This window comes from Oncorhynchus nerka, linkage group LG24 (genome assembly GCF_034236695.1).
Source record: "Oncorhynchus nerka isolate Pitt River linkage group LG24, Oner_Uvic_2.0, whole genome shotgun sequence".
Taxonomy (NCBI): Eukaryota; Metazoa; Chordata; class Actinopteri; order Salmoniformes; family Salmonidae; genus Oncorhynchus; species Oncorhynchus nerka.
In genome coordinates, this window is record NC_088419.1 from 3873667 (window position 1) to 3894883 (window position 21217).

The 21217-nt window shown below is 42.3% G+C and overlaps 1 protein-coding gene across 1 annotated transcript in view; it reads left to right on the forward strand.

Moving 5' to 3' along the window:
- Positions 1–20885, forward strand: part of lca5 (lebercilin LCA5) — a 29104-nt gene extending 8219 nt beyond the window's left edge. Inside the window, exons 6-10 of the mRNA XM_065008552.1 lie at positions 1952–2089; positions 4230–4323; positions 6386–6558; positions 18901–19054; positions 19177–20885. Coding sequence (XP_064864624.1) covers positions 1952–2089; positions 4230–4323; positions 6386–6558; positions 18901–19054; positions 19177–20066 — 1449 coding nt within the window. The 3' untranslated portion in view covers positions 20067–20885. The remainder of the gene's footprint in view (positions 1–1951; positions 2090–4229; positions 4324–6385; positions 6559–18900; positions 19055–19176) is intronic.
- The last annotated feature ends 332 nt before the right edge of the window (positions 20886–21217 follow it).

Sequence of the window (21217 nt, forward strand, 5' to 3'; positions counted from 1 at the left end):
ATTTTGGGGCTTCACCATGTTTCATCGAAATGTACAGCTGTGTGCCATCTGCATAGCAGTGAAAGTTTACATTATGTTTCCGAATGACATCACCAAGAGGTAAAATATACATATACACTGCTCAAAAAAATAAAGGGAACACTTAAACAACACAATGTAACTCCAAGTCAATCACACTTCTGTGAAATCAAACTGTCCACTTAGGAAGCAACACTGATTGACAATCAATTTCACACACTGTTGTGCAAATGGAATAGACAACAGGTGGAAATTATAGGCAATTAGCAAGACACCCCCAATAAAGGAGTGGTTCTGCAGGTGGTGACCGCAGACCACTTCTCAGTTCCTATGCTTCCTGGCTGATGTTTTGGTCACTTTTGAATGCTGGCGGTGCTTTCACTCTAGTGGTAGCATGAGACGGAGTCTACAACCCACACAAGTGGCTCAGGTAGTGCAGCTCATCCAGGATGGCACATCAATGCGAGCTGTGGCAAGAAGGTTTGCTGTGTCTGTCAGCGTAGTGTCCAGAGCATGGAGGCGCTACCAGGAGACAGGCCAGTACATCAGGAGACGTGGAGGAGGCCGTAGGAGGGCAACAACCCAGCAGCAGGACCTCTACCTCAGCCTTTGTGCAAGGAGGAGCAGGAGGAGTACTGTCTTCTTCTCCCTTAAATCTTCTCCCATAAATATCTGGTCTAAGCTGCAGGGTAAAACCAATGGCACCACTCCTGATGTAACAACAGCAGACCTTTTATTGCAGACTGAACATGGTGACAGCAAAGAACACATCTGAACAATATACAGTACATTTAACATGAATAGTTAAAATACATTATTTAAACATACTTTTAGTTTCCTGTTACATATATATTAAAACTAGTACACAAATAGACTCCACATGTACAAACAAACTTAAATATAGCGTTTAACCGTCACATACAGCAATATTAAAATGGAATGTTGAGTTCAGACAACGTTGGAGCATTGTTACATCATCAAGAGGAGACGGGAAGACTAGGGGTAGGGAGTAGGGGGTAGGGAGTAGGGGGTAGGGAGTAGGGGGTAGGGAGTAGGGGGTAGAGAGTAGGGAGTAGGGAGTAGGGGGTAGGGAGTAGGGGGTAGAGAGTAGGGAGTAGGGGTAGGGAGTAGGGGTAGGGGGAAGAGAGTAGGGGGTAGGGAGTAGGGGGTAGAGAGTAGGGGTAGGGAGTAGGGGGTAGAGAGTAGGGAGTAGGGGGTAGGGAGTAGGGGTAGGGAGTAGGGGTGTAGGGGGTAGAGAGTAGGGGTAGGGGGTAGGGAGTAGGGAGTAGGGGGTAGAGAGTAGGGGGTAGGGAGTAGGGGTAGGGAGTAGGGGGTAGGGGGTAGGGAGTAGGGGGTAGGGGGAAGAGAGTAGGGGTAGGGAGTAGGGGTAGAGAGGGGAGTAGGGGTAGGGAGTAGGGGTAGAGAGTAGGGGGTAGGGAGTAGGGGGTAGGGAGTAGGGGTGTAGGGGGAGAGTAGGGAGTAGGGGTAGTAGGGGTGTAGGGGGTAGAGAGTAGGGGGTAGGGAGTAGGGGGTAGAGAGTAGGGAGTAGGGGGTAGGGAGTAGGGGGTAGGGGGAAGAGAGTAGGGGTAGGGAGTAGGGGGTAGAGAGTAGGGAGTAGGGGTAGGGAGTAGGGGGTAGAGAGTAGGGAGTAGGGGGTAGGGAGTAGGGGTGTAGGGGGTAGAGAGTAGGGGGTAGGGAGTAGGGGGTAGGGAGTAGGGTCTAGTGGATCGGACGGATCTCAACACCACAAAGCATTCTGTCCGTCATATCAGACCAATGCCTACTTCTCCCTTAAAACATAGTTGTTGATGTTCCTAATGTCCAGTTCCCTCTCCTTCTCCTACAAGGGTTAGAGTTTGCTTCTATAACGCAAATTATAGTGTGTGTGTGTGTGTGTGTGTCCGTGTGTTCGTGTGTCCGTGTGTATGTTTAGGATCTGGAGCGCAGAGTGGAACTGAGCAGCAGTAGTTACCAGAGACAGCTAGCTACAGAGAGGAGGAAGACCATCAGTACTCAGGACCAGGTCTCAGACCTGCAGGAGGAGGTGGAACGACTCAGCAACAAACTGAAGGTAAACACACACACACACACACACACACGGACACACGCACACACACACACACGGACACACACGCACACGGACACACACACACGCACACGGACACACACACACACACACACACACGGTACGTTGCTCATTGACCTTTATACTCCATCTACTGTATATCATGTGTCCACTGCTGAAAACTATTCAGACCCCATAACCTTTTCCTTTCATGCTACAGCCGTATTCTAAAATAGATTCAATCGGTTTTTTCCCTCACCAGTCTACACACAATACCCCATAATGACATCACAATACCCCATAATGACATCACAATACCCCATAATGACATCACAATACCCCATAATGACATCACAATACCCCATAATGACATCACAATACCCCATAATGACAAAGCGAAAATAGCTTTAAATATATATTTTTTAATGTATTTAAAATAAAACCCTAAAATATCATATTTACATAAAGATTCATACTTTTGACTCAGTACTTTGTTGAAGCACCTTCTTGTTCTTGGGTATGACACTAAACGTTTGGCACACCTGTATTTGGGGAGTTTGGCTACTTTTAAGAATCTAAAATCTAAAATATATTTTTGATTTGTTTAACACATTGATTCCAATGATTCCATATGTGTTATTTCATAGTTTTAATGTCTTCACTATTATTCTACAATGTAGGAAAATAAAGAAGAACCCTGGAAGGAGTAGGTATGTCCAAACCTTTGACTGTTACTGTACATAAATGTATTTCAGTTTTTTATTTGTAATCAATTTCCCCAAAATTCTTAAAACCTGTTTTCGCTTTGTCATTATGGGGTATTGTGATGTCATTATTGGGTATTGTAATGTCATTATGGGGTATTGTGATGTCATTATTGGGTATTGTAATGTCATTATTGGGTATTGTAATGTCATTATGGGGTATTGTGATGTCATTATGGGGTATTGTGATGTCATTATGGGGTATTGTGATGTCATTATGGGGTATTGTGATGTCATTATGGGGTATTGTGATGTCATTATGGGGTATTGTAATGTCATTATGGGGTATTGTGATGTCATTATGGGGTATTGTAATGTCATTATGGGGTATTGTGATGTCAATATGGGGTATTGTAATGTCATTATGGGGTATTGTAATGTCATTATGGGGTATTGTGATGTCATTATGGGGTATTGTAATGTCATTATGGGGTATTGTAATGTCATTATGGGGTATTGTGATGTCATTATGGGGTATTGTGATGTCATTATGGGGTATTGTGATGTCAATATGGGGTATTGTAATGTCATTATGGGGTATTGTAATGTCATTATGGGGTATTGTGATGTCATTATGGGGTATTGTGATGTCATTATGGGGTATTGTGATGTCATTATGGGGTATTGTAATGTCATTATGGGGTATTGTGATGTCATTATGGGGTATTGTAATGTCATTATGGGGTATTGTGATGTCATTATGGGGTATTGTGATGTCATTATGGGGTATTGTGATGTCATTATGGGGTATTGTGATGTCATTATTGGGTATTGTAATGTCATTATGGGGTATTGTGATGTCATTATGGGGTATTGTGATGTCATTATGGGGTATTGTGATGTCATTATGGGGTATTGTGATGTCATTATGGGGTATTGTGATGTCATTATGGGGTATTGTGATGTCATTATGGGGTATTGTGATGTCATTATGGGGTATTGTGATGTCATTATGGGGTATTGTAATGTCATTATGGGGTATTGTGATGTCATTATGGGGTATTGTGATGTCATTATGGGGTATTGTGATGTCATTATGGGGTATTGTGATGTCATTATGGGGTATTGTGATGTCATTATGGGGTATTGTGATGTCATTATGGGGTATTGTGATGTCATTATGGGGTATTGTGATGTCATTATGGGGTATTGTGTGTAGATTAATGAGGAACATTTTCTATTGAATCCGTTTCAGAATAATGCTGTAACGTAACAAAATGTGGAAAAAGTCAAGGGGTCTGAAAACTTTCTGAATGCACAAGGAGACACACACACACACGGAGACACACACACGGAGACACACACACACACACACACACACACACACACACACACACACACACTCTACGTTGCGTTATAAACGCTAACTCTAACCCTTGTAGGAGAAAGAGAGGGAACTGGACACTAGGAACATCTATGCCAACCGCTTGTTGAAACCATCGCCCAGGAACACAGACAACACCACAAAGAGGAAAGGTAGGGTCGCTTGGCGTTAAACGCAGTCCAGGGTTAAAGGTTCCCCTCCTGTTATTCTCTCAGAAACCACTTTCCCTGGGTGCCACTAGTCCTGCTCAACTAAACAATGTTGTAGTCACTCCAAGAAAACTATTGAGGTAAATTTATTTAATAATTTAATAATACCTAAAGGTATATTATTTCATTTATATATATACCAGTAGGGGAGCCTAAAGATATATTATTTAATTCATATATATATATACCAGTAGGGGAGCCTAAAGATATATTATTTAATTCATATATATATATACCAGTAGGGGAGCCTAAAGATATATTATTTAATTCATATATATATATACCAGTAGGGGAGCCTAAAGATATATCATTTAATTGATATATATATACCAGTAGGGGAGCCTAAAGAGATATCCTTTAATTTATATATATATATACCAGTAGGGGAGCCTAAAGATATATCATTTAATTGATATATATATACCAGTAGGGGAGCCTAAAGAGATATCCTTTAATTTATATATATATATACCAGTAGGGGAGACTAAAGGTATATCATTGATATATTTATATATATACCAGTAGGGGAGCCTAAAGAGATATCATTTAATTTATATATATACCAGTAGGGGAGCCTAAAGGTATATTATTTCATTTATATATATACCAGTAGGGGAGCCTAAAGAGATATCCTTTAATTTATATATATATATAACCAGTAGGGGAGCCTAAAGGTATATCATTGATATATTTATATATATACCAGTAGGGGAGCCTAAAGGTATATAATTTAATTTATATATATACCAGTAGGGGAGCCTAAAGGTATATAATTTAATTTATATATATACCAGTAGGGGAGCCTAAAGGTATATAATTTAATTTATATATATACCAGTAGGGGAGCCTAAAGGTATATCATTGATATATTTATATATATACCAGTAGGGGAGCCTAAAGGTATATAATTTAATTTATATATATACCAGTAGGGGAGCCTAAAGAGATATCCTTTAATTTATATATATACCAGTAGGGGAGCCTAAAGAGATATCCTTTAATTTATATATATACCAGTAGGGGAGCCTAAAGAGATATCCTTTAATTTATATATATACCAGTAGGGGAGCCTAAAGAGATATCCTTTAATTTATATATATACCAGTAGGGGAGCCTAAAGAGATATCCTTTAATTTATATATATACCAGTAGGGGAGCCTAAAGGTATATCATTGATATATTTATATATATACCAGTAGGGGAGACTAAAGGTATATCATTGATATATTTATATATATACCAGTAGGGGAGACTAAAGGTATATCATTGATATATTTATATATATACCAGTAGGGGAGCCTAAAGGTATATCATTGATATATTTATATATATACCAGTAGGGGAGACTAAAGGTATATCATTGATATATTTATATATATACCAGTAGGGGAGACTAAAGGTATATCATTGATATATTTATATATATACCAGTAGGGGAGACTAAAGGTATATCATTGATATATTTATATATATACCAGTAGGGGAGACTAAAGGTATATCATTGATATATTTATATATATACCAGTAGGGGAGACTAAAGGTAATAATAGTCCACAGTTAGAGAGAAGAAATTGTAATAAAAAAATAAAAAGATTGTAATAAAATGTCAAGTTTGGTTGCACCCTACTGCTCTGTCTGTGTGTCTGTGTGTGTGTGTGTGTGCGTGTGTGTGTGTGTGTGTGTGTCTGTCTATGTGTGTGTTTATGTGGGTGTGTGTGCGTGTCTGTCTATGTGTGTATGTGTGTGCGTGTGTGTGTTTGTGTGTGTGTGTGCGTGTGTGCGCGCGTGTGCGTGTGTGTGTGTGTCTGTCTATGTGTGTGTTTATGTGGGTGTGTGTGCGTGTCTGTCTATGTGTGTATGTGTGTGCGTGTGTGTGTTTGTGTGTGTGTGTGTACGTGCGTGCTCTTGTGTGTGTGTGTGTGCGTGTGTGTCTGTCTATGTGTGTGTGTGTGTGTGTGTGTGTGTGCGCGTGTGTCTGTCTATGTGTGTGTGTGTGTGTGTATAGGCCCCAGTATGTCCAGCTCTAAGGCAGTACAGACAGTGAACGAGAACTTGAGTCTCGACTTCCCGTCACCGCCCCCGGCCGTCACCGAGGGCAACTATCACTACAACGACCAAGCCCCCGATGACTACCTGTCACTCAAGCCAGGTGTCTCTAGTACACCTTACAGCTCTAGGGTGAGTCACAAATAGTGCCCTATTTGCTCTATAGTGCACTACTTTTGAACCGTATTCCCTACATACAGTGCCTTGCAAAAGTATTCAGCTCCCATGGATTTCTTCACATGTTATTGTGTTACAAAGTGGGATTAAAATCGATTTAATTGACATTTTTTTGTCAACAATGTACAGAAAATACTCTGTCAAAGTGGGGGGGAAAGTGCATATATTTTAGGATAAATAAAAAATTCATAACTATAGTATAGTCATACTCCGTGTGAAATAACAGGGGTTGGCATGATGTTTAATGACTGACCCTTCCTCTGTCCCTCGTACATACAACATCTGTAAGGTCCCTCAGTCTAGTAGTGAATGACTAACCCTTCCTCTGTCCCCTCAGTCTAGTAGTGAATGACTAACCCTTCCTCTGTCCCCCCTACATACAACATCTGTAAAGTCCCTCAGTCTAGTAGTGAATGACTGACCCTTCCTCTGTCCCCTCAGTCTAGTAGTGAATGACTAACCCTTCCTCTGTCCCCTCAGTCTAGTTGTGAATGACTAACCCTTCCTCTGTCCCCTCAGTCTAGTAGTGAATGACCACTCCTTCCTTTGTCCCCCATACATACAACATCTGTAAAGTCCCTCAGTCTAGTAGTGAATGACTGACCCTTCCTCTGTCCCCTCAGTCTAGTAGTGAATGACTAACCCCTTCCTCTGTCCCCTCAGTCTAGTAGTGAATGACTGGCCCTTCCTCTGTCCCCTCAGTCTAGTAGTGAATGACTAACCCCTTCCTCTGTCCCCTCAGTCTAGTAGTGAATGACCACTCCTTCCTCTGTCCCCTCAGTCTAGTAGTGAATGACTAACCCCTTCCTCTGTCCCCTCAATCTAGTAGTGAATGACTAACCCCTTCCTCTGTCCCCTCAGTCTAGTAGTGAATGACTAACCCCTTCCTCTGTCCCCTCAGTCTAGTAGTAAACAACATGCGTAAACAACAGATGTAAACAACATGCGTAAACAACAGATGTAAACAACATGCTTAACAACAGATGTAAACAACATGCGTAAACAACAGATGTAAACAACATGCGTAAACAACATGCGTAAACAACAGATGTAAACAACAGATGTAAACAACATGCGTAAACAACAGATGTAAACAACATGCGTAAACAACAGATGTAAACAACATGCGTAAACAACATGCGTAAACAACATGCGTAAACAACATAAACAACATGCGTAAACAACATGCGTAAACAACAGATGTAAACAACATGCGTAAACAGATGTAAACAACATGCATAAACAACATGCGTAAACCACAAATGTAAACAACATGCATAAACAACATGCGTAAACAACATGCGTAAACAACGTGCGTAAACAACATGCGTAAACAACAGATGTAAACAACATGCTTAACAACAGATGTAAACAACATGCGTAAACAACAGATGTAAACAACATGCGTAAACAACATGAGTAAACAACATGCGTAAACAACAGATGTAAACAACATGCGTAAACAACATGCGTAAACAACAGATGTAAACAACATGCGTAAACAACAGATGTAAACAACATGCGTAAACAACAGATGTAAACAACATGCGTAAACAACGTGCGTAAACAACATGCGTAAACAACATGCGTAAACAACATGCGTAAACAACGTGCGTAAACAACATGCGTAAACAACAGATGTAAACAACATGCTTAACAACAGATGTAAACAACATGCGTAAACAACATGCGTAAACAACATGCGTAAACAACAGATGTAAACAACATGCGTAAACAACATGCGTAAACAACATGCGTAAACAACAGACGTAAACAACATGCGTAAACAACAGATGTAAACAACATGCGTAAACAACATATGTAAACAACATGCATAAACAACATGCGTAAACAACAGATGTAAACAACATGCATAAACAACATGCGTAAACAACAGATGTAAACAACATGCGTAAACAACATGCGTAAACAACATGCGTAAACAACAGATGTAAACAACATGCGTAAACAACAGATGTAAAGATCATGCTTAACAACAGATGTAAACAACATGCGTAAACAACATGCGTAAACATGCGTAAACAACAGATGTAAACAACATGCGTAAACAACATGAGTAAACAACATGCGTAAACAACAGATGTAAACAACATGCGTAAACAACATGCGTAAACAACAGATGTAAACAACATGCGTAAACAACAGATGTAAACAACATGCGTAAACAACGTGCGTAAACAACATGCGTAAACAACATGCGTAAACAACGTGCGTAAACAACATGCGTAAACAACAGATGTAAACAACATGCTTAACAACAGATGTAAACAACATGCGTAAACAACATGCGTAAACAACGTGCGTAAACAACAGATGTAAACAACATGCGTAAACAACATGCGTAAACAACAGACGTAAACAACATGCGTAAACAACAGATGTAAACAACATGCGTAAACAACAGATGTAAACAACATGCATAAACAACATGCGTAAACAACAGATGTAAACAACATGCATAAACAACATGCGTAAACAACAGATGTAAACAACATGCGTAAACAACATGCGTAAACAACATGCGTAAACAACATGCGTAAACAACAGATGTAAACAACATGCGTAAACAACATGCGTAAACAACAGATGTAAACAACATGCGTAAACAACAGATGTAAACAACATGCGTAAACAACATGCGTAAACAACAGATGTAAACAACAGATGTAAACAACATGCGTAAACAACAGATGTAAACAATATGCGTAAACAACAGATGTAAACAACATGCGTAAACAACAGATGTAAACAACATGCGTAAACAACATGCGTAAACAACATGCGTAAACAGCAGATGTAAACAACATGCGTAAACAACATGCGTAAACAACAGATGTAAACAACATGCGTAAACAACAGATGTAAACAACATGTCTTGTGGCAACATGCGTAAACAACAGATGTAAACAACAGATGTAAACAACATGCGTAAACAACATGTTTGGTAAACAAAAACAGATGTAAACAACAGATGTAAACAACATGCGTAAACAACAGATGTAAACAACATTCAGATGGTGTAAACAACAGATGTAAACAACATGCGTAAACAACAGATGTAAACAACATGCGTAAACAACATGCGTAAACAACATGCGTAAACAGCAGATGTAAACAACATGCGTAAACAACATGCGTAAACAACAGATGTAAACAACATGCATAACAACAGATGTAAACAACATGCGTAAACAACATGCGTAAACAACATGCGAACAACATGCGTAAACAACAGATGTAAACAACATGCGTAAACAACAGATGTAAACAACAGATGTAAACAACATGCGTAAACAACATGTGTAAACAACATGCGTAAACAACATGCGTAAACAACATGCGTAAACAACAGGTGTAAACAACATGCGTAAACAACATGCGTAAACAACAGATGTAAACAACATGCGTAAACAACATGCATAAACAACATGCGTAAACAACAGATGTAAACAACATGCGTAAACAGCATGCGTAAACAACATGCGTAAACAACATGCGTAAACAACAGATGTAAACAACATGTGTAAACAACATGCGTAAACAACAGATGTAAACAACAGATGTAAACAACATGCGTAAACAACATGCGTAAACAACATGCGTAAACAACAGATGTAAACAACAGATGTAAACAGATGGTGTAAACAACATGCGTAAACAACATTCAGAAACAACAGATGTAAACAACATGGTGGTAAACAACAGATGTAAACAACATGCGTAAACAACATGCCCATAACAACAGATGTAAACAACATGCGTAAACAACAGATGTAAACAACATGCGGTAAACAACAGATGTAAACAACCCATGCGTAAACAACATGGTAAACAACATGCGTAAACAACATGCGTAAACAACAGATGTAAACAACAGATGTAAACAACATGCGTAAACAACAGATGTAAACAATATGCGTAAACAACAGATGTAAACAACAGACCCATAAACAACAGATGTGTAAACAACATGTTAAACAACAGATGTAAACAACATGGTGTAAACAACATGCTTAACAACAGATGTAAACAACATGGTAAACAACAGATGTAAACAACATGCGTAAACAACAGATGTAAACAACATGTTATTAAACAACATGCATAAACAACATGGTGTAAACAACATTAATAAACAACAGATGTAAACAACAGATGTAAACAACCCATAACAACAGATGGTGGTAACATGCGTAAACAACAGATGTAAACAACATGCGTAAACAACAGGTGTAAACAACATGCGTAAACAACAGGTGTAAACAACATGCGTAAAACAACAGATGGTAGACTTTCAGTGAAATGCTTACTTATGCTTTGAGGTAGATATGTACATATAACTAGGAATAAAATGACAGATAGTAAACAGTAGCAGCAGCTTTTGTGACCCATATAAAGAGTGCAGAAAGGGTTAATGCAGAAAGACTGGGTAGCTATTGATTAACTATTGAACTATTGATCCGTCTTATGGCTTGGGGGTAGAAGCTGTTCAGGGTCCTTCAGATGGTTCCAGACGGTAGCAGAGAAGAACAGTTTGTCTTGGGTGGCTAGAGTCTTTTGATCATTTTTAGGCAGCCAGTCAAGATGCTCTCAGTGATGCAGCTGTTAGAACTTTATGAGGATCTGAGGGGGCCATGCTATAGAGTCTTTTAGAGGGAAGCAAGCTATTGTTTGGTGAATGTTAAAAACAGCAGTCAATAGTTTGAAAGAAGACCATTCAGACCCAACCATTCAGCAGTAGACTATAGCAGTTATTAATTCAGACCAATAACCATTCAGACCCATAACCATTCAGATGGTGGTAGACTATAGCAGTTATTAATTCAGAACCAGAACCATTCAGATGGTGGTAGACTATAGCAGTTATTAATTAAGACCCATAACCATTCAGATGGTGGTAGACTATAGCAGTTATTTATTCAGAACCAGAACCATTCAGACCCATAACCATTCAGATGGTGGTAGGCTATAGCAGTTATTAATTCAGACCCATAACCATTCAGATGGTGGTAGGCTATAGCAGTTATTAATTCAGACCCATAACCACTCAGATGGTGGTAGACTATAGCAGTTATTTATTCAGAACCAGAACCATTCAGATGGTGGTAGACTATAGCAGTTATTTATTCAGAACCAGAACCATTCAGACCCATAACCATTCAGATGGTGGTAGACTATAGCAGTTATTAATTCAGACCCATAACCATTCAGATGGTGGTAGGCTATAGCAGTTATTAATTCAGACCCATAACCATTCAGATGGTGGTAGGCTATAGCAGTTATTAATTCAGACCCATAACCATTCAGATGGTGGTAGACTATAGCAGTTATTAATTCAGACCCATAACCATTCAGATGGTGGTAGACTATAGCAGTTATTAATTCAGACCCATAACCATTCAGACCCATAACCATTCAGACCCATAACCATTCAGATGGTGGTAGACTATAGCAGTTATTAATTCAGACCCATAACCATTCAGATGGTGGTAGACTATAGCAGTTATTAATTCAGACCCATAACCATTCAGACCCATAACCATTCAGACCCATAACCATTCAGATGGTGGTAGACTATAGCCGTTATTAACTCAGACCCATAACCATTCAGACCCATAACCATTCAGATGGTGGTAGGCTATAGCAGTTATTAATTCAGACCCATAACCATTCAGACCCATAACCATTCAGATGGTGGTAGGCTATAGCAGTTATTAATTCAGACCCATAACCATTCAGACCCATAACCATTCAGATGGTGGTAGACTATAGCAGTTATTAATTCAGACCCATAACCATTCAGACCCATAACCATTCAGACCCATAACCATTCAGATGGTGGTAGACTACAGCAGTTATTAATTCAGACCCATAACCATTCAGACCCATAACCATTCAGATGGTGGTAGACTATAGCAGTTATTAATTCAGACCCATAACCATTCAGACCCATAACCATTCAGATGGTGGTAGACTATAGCAGTTATTAATTCAGACCCATAACCATTCAGACCCATAACCATTCAGATGGTGGTAGACTATAGCCGTTATTAACTCAGACCCATAACCATTCAGACCCATAACCATTCAGATGGTGGTAGGCTATAGCAGTTATTAATTCAGACCCATAACCATTCAGACCCATAACCATTCAGATGGTGGTAGACTATAGCAGTTATTTATTCAGACCCATAACCATTCAGACCCATAACCATTCAGACCCATAACCATTCAGATGGTGGTAGACTACAGCAGTTATTAATTCAGACCCATAACCATTCAGATGGTGGTAGACTATAGCAGTTATTAATTCAGACCCATAACCATTCAGATGGTGGTAGACTATAGCAGTTATTAATTAAGACCCATAACCATTCAGACCCATAACCATTCAGATGGTGGTAGACTATAGCAGTTATTAATTCAGACCCATAACCATTCAGATGGTGGTAGACTATAGCAGTTATTAATTCAGACCCATAACCATTCAGACCCATAACCATTCAGATGGTGGTAGACTATAGCAGTTATTAATTAAGACCCATAACCATTCAGATGGTGGTAGACTATAGCAGTTATTAATTCAGACCCATAACCATTCAGATGGTGGTAGACTATAGCAGTTATTAATTCAGACTCATAACCACTCAGACCCATAACCATTCAGATGGTGGTAGACTATAGCAGTTATTAATTCAGACTCATAACCATTCAGACCCATAACCATTCAGATGGTGGTAGACTATAGCAGTTATTAATTCAGACCCATAACCACTCAGATGGTGGTAGACTATAGCAGTTATTAATTAAGACCCATAACCATTCAGACCCATAACCATTCAGATGGTGGTAGACTATAGCAGTTATTAATTCAGACCCATAACCATTCAGATGGTGGTAGACTATATCAGTTATTAATTCAGACCCATAACCATTCAGACCCATAACCATTCAGATGGTGGTAGACTATAGCAGTTATTAATTCAGACCCATAACCATTCATATGGTGGTAGACTATAGCAGTTATTAATTCAGACCCATAACCATTCAGATGGTGATAGACTATAGCAGTTATTAATTCAGACCCATAACCATTCAGATGGTGGTAGACTATAGCAGTTATTAATTCAGACCCAGAACCATTCAGATGGTGGTAGACTATAGCAGTTATTAATTCAGACCCATAACCATTCAGATGGTGGTAGACTATAGCAGTTATTAATTCAGACCCATAACCATTCAGACCCATAACCAGTGACAGTGCTCTCTGGTCTTGGTATATGTTGTGTTATATAGTGACAGTGCTCTCTGGTCTTGGTATATGTTGTGTTATATAGTGACAGTGAATACTGTGGGAGATGAATACTAGGGGAGATGAATACTGGTGGAGGTGAATACTGGGGGAGATGAATACTGGGGGAGATGAATAGTGGGGAGATGAATAGTGGGGAGATGAATAGTGGGGGAGATGAATAGTGGGGGAGATGAATAGTGGGGAGATGAATAGTGGGGAGATGAATACTGGGGGAGATGAATACTGGGGGAGATGAATACTGGGGGAGATGAATACTGGTGGAGGTGGGGGAGATGAATATACTGGGGGAGATGAATACTGGGGGAGATGAATACTGGGGGAGATGAATACTGGGGGAGATGAATACTGGGGAGATGAATACTGGGGGAGATGAATAGTGGGGGGAGATGAATACTGGGGGAGATGAATACTGGGGAGATGAATACTGGGGAGATTAATACTGGGGGAGATGAATACTGGGGGAGATGGAGATGAATACTGGGGAGATGAATAGTGGGGGAGATGAATACTGGGGGAGATGAATACTGGGGAGATGAATACTGGGGAGATGAATACTGGGGGAGATGAATACTGGGGGAGATGAATACTGGGGGAGATGAATACTGATTACTGGTGGAGATGAATACTGGGGAGATGAATACTGGGGGAGATGAATACTGGGGAATAGAGATGAATACTGGTGGAGATGAATGAATACTGGTGGAGGTGAATACTGGTGGAGAATACTGTGAATACTGGGGAGATGAATACTGGGGGAGATGAATACTGGGGAGATGAATACTGGTGGAGGTGAATACTGGTGGAGGTGAATAGTGGGGGAGATGAATACTGGTGGAGATGAATACTGGGGAGATGAATACTGGGGAGATGAATACTGGGGAGATGAATAGTGGGGAGATGAATACTGGTGGAGGTGAATACTGGGGAGGTGAATAGTGGGGAGATGAATACTGGGGAGATGAATACTGGTGGAGGTGAATAGTGGGGGAGCTGAATACTGGGGGAGCTGAATAGTGGGGGAGATGAATAGTTATGCAACGACTATATAAGTTATTACATTTTTATTAATATTTGTAAAAATATATATATTTTTCCACTTTTCTTTCACTTTGTATTTTGTGTAGATTGTTGAAAAAACAAACAATAAATCAATTTTAATCCCACTTTGTAACGCAATAAAATATGAATAAATCCAAGGGGTCTGAATACTTTTGCAAAGCACTGTAGTATACTACTTTTCCCCATATATTGCACCCGTTTCCCCATATATTGCACCCGTTTCCCCATATATTGCACCCGTTTCCCTATATATCTGCACCCGTTTCCCCATGCACCCGTTTCCCCATATATTGCACCCGTTTCCCCATATATTGCACCCGTTTCCCCATATATTGCACCCGTTTCCCCATATATTGCACCCGTTTCCCCATATATTGCACCCGTTTCCCCATATATTGCACCCGTTTCCCCATATATTGCACCCGTTTCCCCATATATTGCACCCGTTTCCCCATATATTGCACCCGTTTCCCCATATATTGCACCCGTTTCCCCATATATTGCCCCCCATATATTGCACCCGTTTCCCCATATATTGCACCCGTTTCCCCATATTCCCCATATATTGCACCCGTTTCCCCATATATTGCACCCGTTTCCCCATATATTGCACCCGTTTCCCCATATATTGCACCCGTTTCCCCATATATTGCACCCGTTTCCCCATATATTGCACCCGTTTCCCCATATATTGCACCCGTTTCCCCATATATTGCACCCGTTTCCCCGTTTCCCTATAAATTGCAGCCATTTCCCCATATATTGCACCCGTTTCCCTATATATTGCACCCGTTTCCCTATATATTGCACCCGTTTCCCCATATATTGCACCCGTTTCCCCATATATTGCACCCGTTTCCCCATATATTGCACCCGTTTCCCCATATATTGCAGCCATTTCCCCATATATTGCAGCCATTTCCCCATATATTGCACCCGTTTCCCTATATATTGCATCCATTTCCCCATATATTGCAGCCATTTCCCCATATATTGCACCCGTTTCCCCATACATTGCAGCCGTTTCCCCATATATAAGCCACGCCTCCAATAAGCCATGCCTCCAATAAGCCATGCCTCCAATAAGCCATGCCTCCAATAAGCCACGCCTCCAATAAGCCATGCCTCCAATAAGCCATGCCTCCAATAAGCCATGCCTCCAATAAGCTACTCCTCCAATAAGCCATGCCTCCAATAAGCTACTCCTCCAATAAGCCATGCCTCCAATAAGCCACGCCTCCAATAAGCCACGCCTCCAATAAGCCATGCCTCCAATAAGCCACGCCTCCAATAAGCCATGCCTCCAATAAGCCATGCCTCCAATAAGCCACTACTACAATAAGCCACTACTCCAATAAGCCACTACTACAATAAGCCACTACTACAATAAGCCACGCCTCCAATAAGCCATGCCTCCAATAAGCCATGCCTCCAATAAGCCATGCCTCCAATAAGCCATGCCTCCAATAAGCCATGCCTCCAATAAGCCACGCCTCCAATAAGCCATGCCTCCAATAAGCCACTACTACAATAAGCCATGCCTCCAATAAGCCATGCCTCCAATAAGCCATGCCTCCAATAAGCCACTACTACAATAAGCCACGCCTCCAATAAGCCATGCCTCCAATAAGCCATGCCTCCAATAAGCCATGCCTCCAATAAGCCATGCCTCCAATCAGCCATGCCTCCAATAAGCCATGCCTCCAATAAGCCATGCCTCAATAAGCCATGCCTCAATAAGCCATGCCTCCAATAAGCCACGCCTCCAATAAGCCATGCCTCCAATAAGCCATGCCTCCAATAAGCCATGCCTCCAATAAGCCATGCCTCCAATAAGCCACTACTACAATAAGCCATGCCTCCAATAAGCCACTACTACAATAAGCCATGCCTCCAATAAGCCATGCCTCCAATAAGCCACGCCTCCAATAAGCCATGCCTCCAATAAGCCATGCCTCCAATAAGCCACGCCTCCAATAAGCCATGCCTCCAATAAGCCATGCCTCCAATAAGCTACTACTACAATAAGCTACTCCTCCAATAAGCCACTACTACAATAAGCCACGCCTCCAATAAGCCATGCCTCCAATAAGCCATGCCTCCAATAAGCCACGCCTCCAATAAGCCATGCCTCCAATAAGCCATGCCTCCAATAAGCTACTACTACAATAAGCTACTCCTCCAATAAGCCACTACTACAATAAGCCATGCCTCCAATAAGCCATGCCTCCAATAAGCCATGCCTCCAATAAGCCACGCCTCCAATAAGCCATGCCTCCAATAAGCCACTACTACAATAAGCTACTCCTCCAATAAGCCACTCCTCCAATAAGCCATGCCTCCAATAAGCCATGCCTCCAATAAGCCATGCCTCCAATAAGCTACTCCTCCAATAAGCCATGCCTCCAATAAGCCACTACTACAATAAGCTACTCCTCCAATAAGCCACTCCTCCAATAAGCCACTCCTCCAATAAGCCATGCCTCCAATAAGTCACTCCTCCAATAAGCCATGCCTCCAATAAGCCACTACTACAATAAGCTACTCCTCCAATAAGCCACTCCTCCAATAAGCCATGCCTCCAATAAGCCACGCCTCCAATAAGCCATGCCTCCAATAAGCCATGCCTCCAATAAGCCACGCCTCCAATAAGCCATGCCTCCAATAAGCTACTCCTCCAATAAGCCATGCCTCCAATAAGCCATGCCTCCAATAAGCCACTACTACAATAAGCCACTACTACAATAAGCCACTACTACAATAAGCCACTCCTCCAATAAGCCATGCCTCCAATAAGCCACTACTACAATAAGCCATGCCTCCAATAAGCCATGCCTCCAATAAGCCATGCCTCCAATAAGCCACTCCTCCAATAAGCTACTCCTCCAATAAGCCACTACTACAATAAGCCACTCCTCCAATAAGCTACTCCTCCAATAAGCCACTACTACAATCAGCCATGCCTCCAATAAGCTACTCCTCCAATAAGCCACTACTACAATCAGCCACTCCTCCAATAAGCTACTCCTCCAATAAGCCACTACTACAATCAGCCATGCCTCCAATAAGCTACTCCTCCAATAAGCCATGCCTCCAATAAGCTACTCCTCCAATAAGCCACTACTACAATAAGCCACTCCTCCAATAAGCTACTCCTCCAATAAGCCACTACTACAATCAGCCATGCCTCCAATAAGCTACTCCTCCAATAAGCCAATAAGCCTCCAATAAGCTACTCCTCCAATAAGCCACTACTACAATAAGCTACTCCTCCAATAAGCCACTACTACAATAAGCTACTCCTCCAATAAGCCACTACTACAATAAGCCACTCCTCCAATAAGCTACTCCTCCAATAAGCCACTACTACAATAAGCCACTCCTCCAATAAGCTACTCCTCCAATAAGCCACTACTACAATAAGCCACTCCTCCAATAAGCCACTACTACAATAAGCCACTCCTCCAATAAGCTACTCCTCCAATAAGCTACTCCTCCAATAAGCCACTACTACAATAAGCCACTCCTCCAATAAGCCACTCCTCCAATAAGCTACTCCTCCAATAAGCCACTACTACAATAAGCCACTCCTCCAATAAGCTACTCCTCCAATAAGCTACTCCTCCAATAAGCCACTACTACAATAAGCCACTCCTCCAATAAGCCACTCCTCCAATAAGCTACTCCTCCAATAAGCTACTCCTCCAATAAGCCACTACTACAATAAGCAATGCCTCCAATCTAATAGGCTGCTACCTCCTATAATATATAATTGAAAAGGTAAAAAATGTAACCATTCCCACTGGTTTTGAACAGCTTGTTGATGGAATAACCAAGATGTCCGTATGGATGTCCTCTCTCCCCCTCTCCCGTTGTCTCGCTTTCTCTCCTTCTCTGGACAGGAGGTTGACATAGCAGAGCGAAGGACGAAGGAGACTGAGGAGAGAAAGGAGAGAGGGGAGCGAGAGAGGGTACAGAAGGAGGGAGAGAGGGAGAAGCAGAGGATTGACCTGGAGTTGGACACACTTGAGGAAAAGACCAAGAGACTGAGAGATGGTGAGAGAACTACAACCACAGCACCACCATAACCATATCCTGAACGTACTCTGACCAGCACCACCAACATAACCATATCCTGAACCATATTTCTCTCTTTCTGTCTCTCTCTCTCTACACAGGCTGGGAGAAAGAGGAGGAGGAGAGTAAGAGGCTGATCCATAAGGAGGAAGAGAACAGGAAGAGGCGTGGCCAAGTCCAGGAAGAGGTTGCGAGGCGGAACCAAGAGGCGCTAGCCAGTCAGGAAGTGGCGGAGGCAGAGCGTCGCAGGAAGGAGCAACTATTGGCAAAGCTGAGGGAAATTGACAAGCAGAACGAGCCACCCCAGAACGCTGGGCTGTTCTACGAGGTTGACCCAGATCCCCTGGAGTCTAGCTCAGGTTCCACTGCACGTTCTCCTCCACGGCTCTCCGACCCACGGAACCAGAACCCTTTCAGCTTCACTGAGCCGGAGGAGATGGGCGGTCTGCGTGGGGGAGCGGGGAGCAAGGAGGGGAGCAAGTCAGGGCGAGGCGGGGCAGAGAGCGGTTTGGGTCCAGGAGCGGGGACTGGGAGGAGAGGGATGAGGGCTCAGAACTCAAGCGAGGACCTGGCTTTCGGTAGCTACGCCCCGTCCTTTGGACGGCCGGCCCCACGAGGGGGTACAGGCTTCCCAACCCCACCGCCGCCCTCGGCTCTGGACGCTCTGCTGGGGCGGTCAGAGAGAGAGGAGAGAGGAGGCCTAGGACCAGGCCCGGGAAAGGAGAGGAAGTCTACTTTGTTGCAGCAGCTCTTTGGCCCCCCATCCAGCCCCTCCCCGATCTCCGACAGCCCCCCAGACGTCCTCTTTAACCCTCCCACTTCCACCCTCACCGGGCCCCGCAACTGCAGAGAGGGCTTTTTCCCCTTTGAGCCCAAGGCCCCAACAGGCCCCCTTGGACCCTTCCTTTCCTCCCTCCACGTGACCGAGAGCAGGCCGGCCGTACGAGCCGTTGCTTCCTTCGACGACGACATCGAGGAACTCAAACTTTGATCAAATCACTTTTTTAAATTTATTTTTTATTATTCGTCTGTTGAGTAGGAACTCGCGGTCTGATTAGTCAACGAAGGAGGAAGTGACACTTGGATTGGCCGTTGAGGCTGTTAATCACTATACTAAGGGTGGGGCCCGGTGTTTGGGTTTTCACAGGGTTTTAAAAGCACTAAGTCGTATTTGTTCTGCTATCAGATCAATCTCAGCCTGGTTATGGACTGTTTTATGTGATAGATCAATGTCTCTCAGTGTGTGTGTCAATACCATGTGTGTATGTTGCTCAGGGGAGTCTGTGGGGAAGAACGGCAGCATTGACAGACAGACTTAGGCTCCGCCTCAAAATGGTGCCCTAATGAAGGCCGCTTTAACGTTGAATGATGCACAGATGAAGCAGCTGTAATGTTGACAGCTTTATTAACGTTGGTTATTGAATTGTTGCATCAGAGATACAATTGTATATACAAAAGTATGTGGACACCCCTTCAAATTAGTGGATTTCACTGTTTCAGCCACACCTGTTGCTGGCAGATGTATAAAATTGAGCACACAGCAATGTAATCTCCATAGACAAACATTGTCAGTAGAATGACCCGTACTGAAGAGCACAGTGACTTTCAACGTGGCACCGTCATTGGATGCCACCTTTCCAACAAGTCAGTTCGTGAAATTTCTGCCCTGCTAGAGCTGCCCAGGGTCAACTGTAAGTGCTGATATTGTGATGTGGAAATGTCTAGGAGCAACAACGGCTCAGCCGTGAAGCGGTAGGCCACACAAGTTCACAGAACGGGACCGCCGAGTGCTGAAGTGCGTAGCGCATACAAACCGTCTGTTGCAAACTCACTACCGAGTTCCAAATTGCCTCTGGAAGCAAAGTCAGCACAATAACTGTTAGTCGGGACCTTTAGGAAATGGGTTTCCATGGTTGAGCAGCCGCATACAAGCCTAATATCACTATGCGCAATGCCAAGTGTCGGCTGGAGAAAAGCTCGCCGCCATTGGACTCTGGAAACGTGTTCTCTTGAGTGATGAATCACACTTCACCATCTGGCAGCGTGACGGATGAATCTGGGTTTAGCAGATGCCAGGAGAACGCTACCTGCCCCAATACATATAGCCAACTGTAAAGTTTGGTGGAGGAGGAATAATGGTCT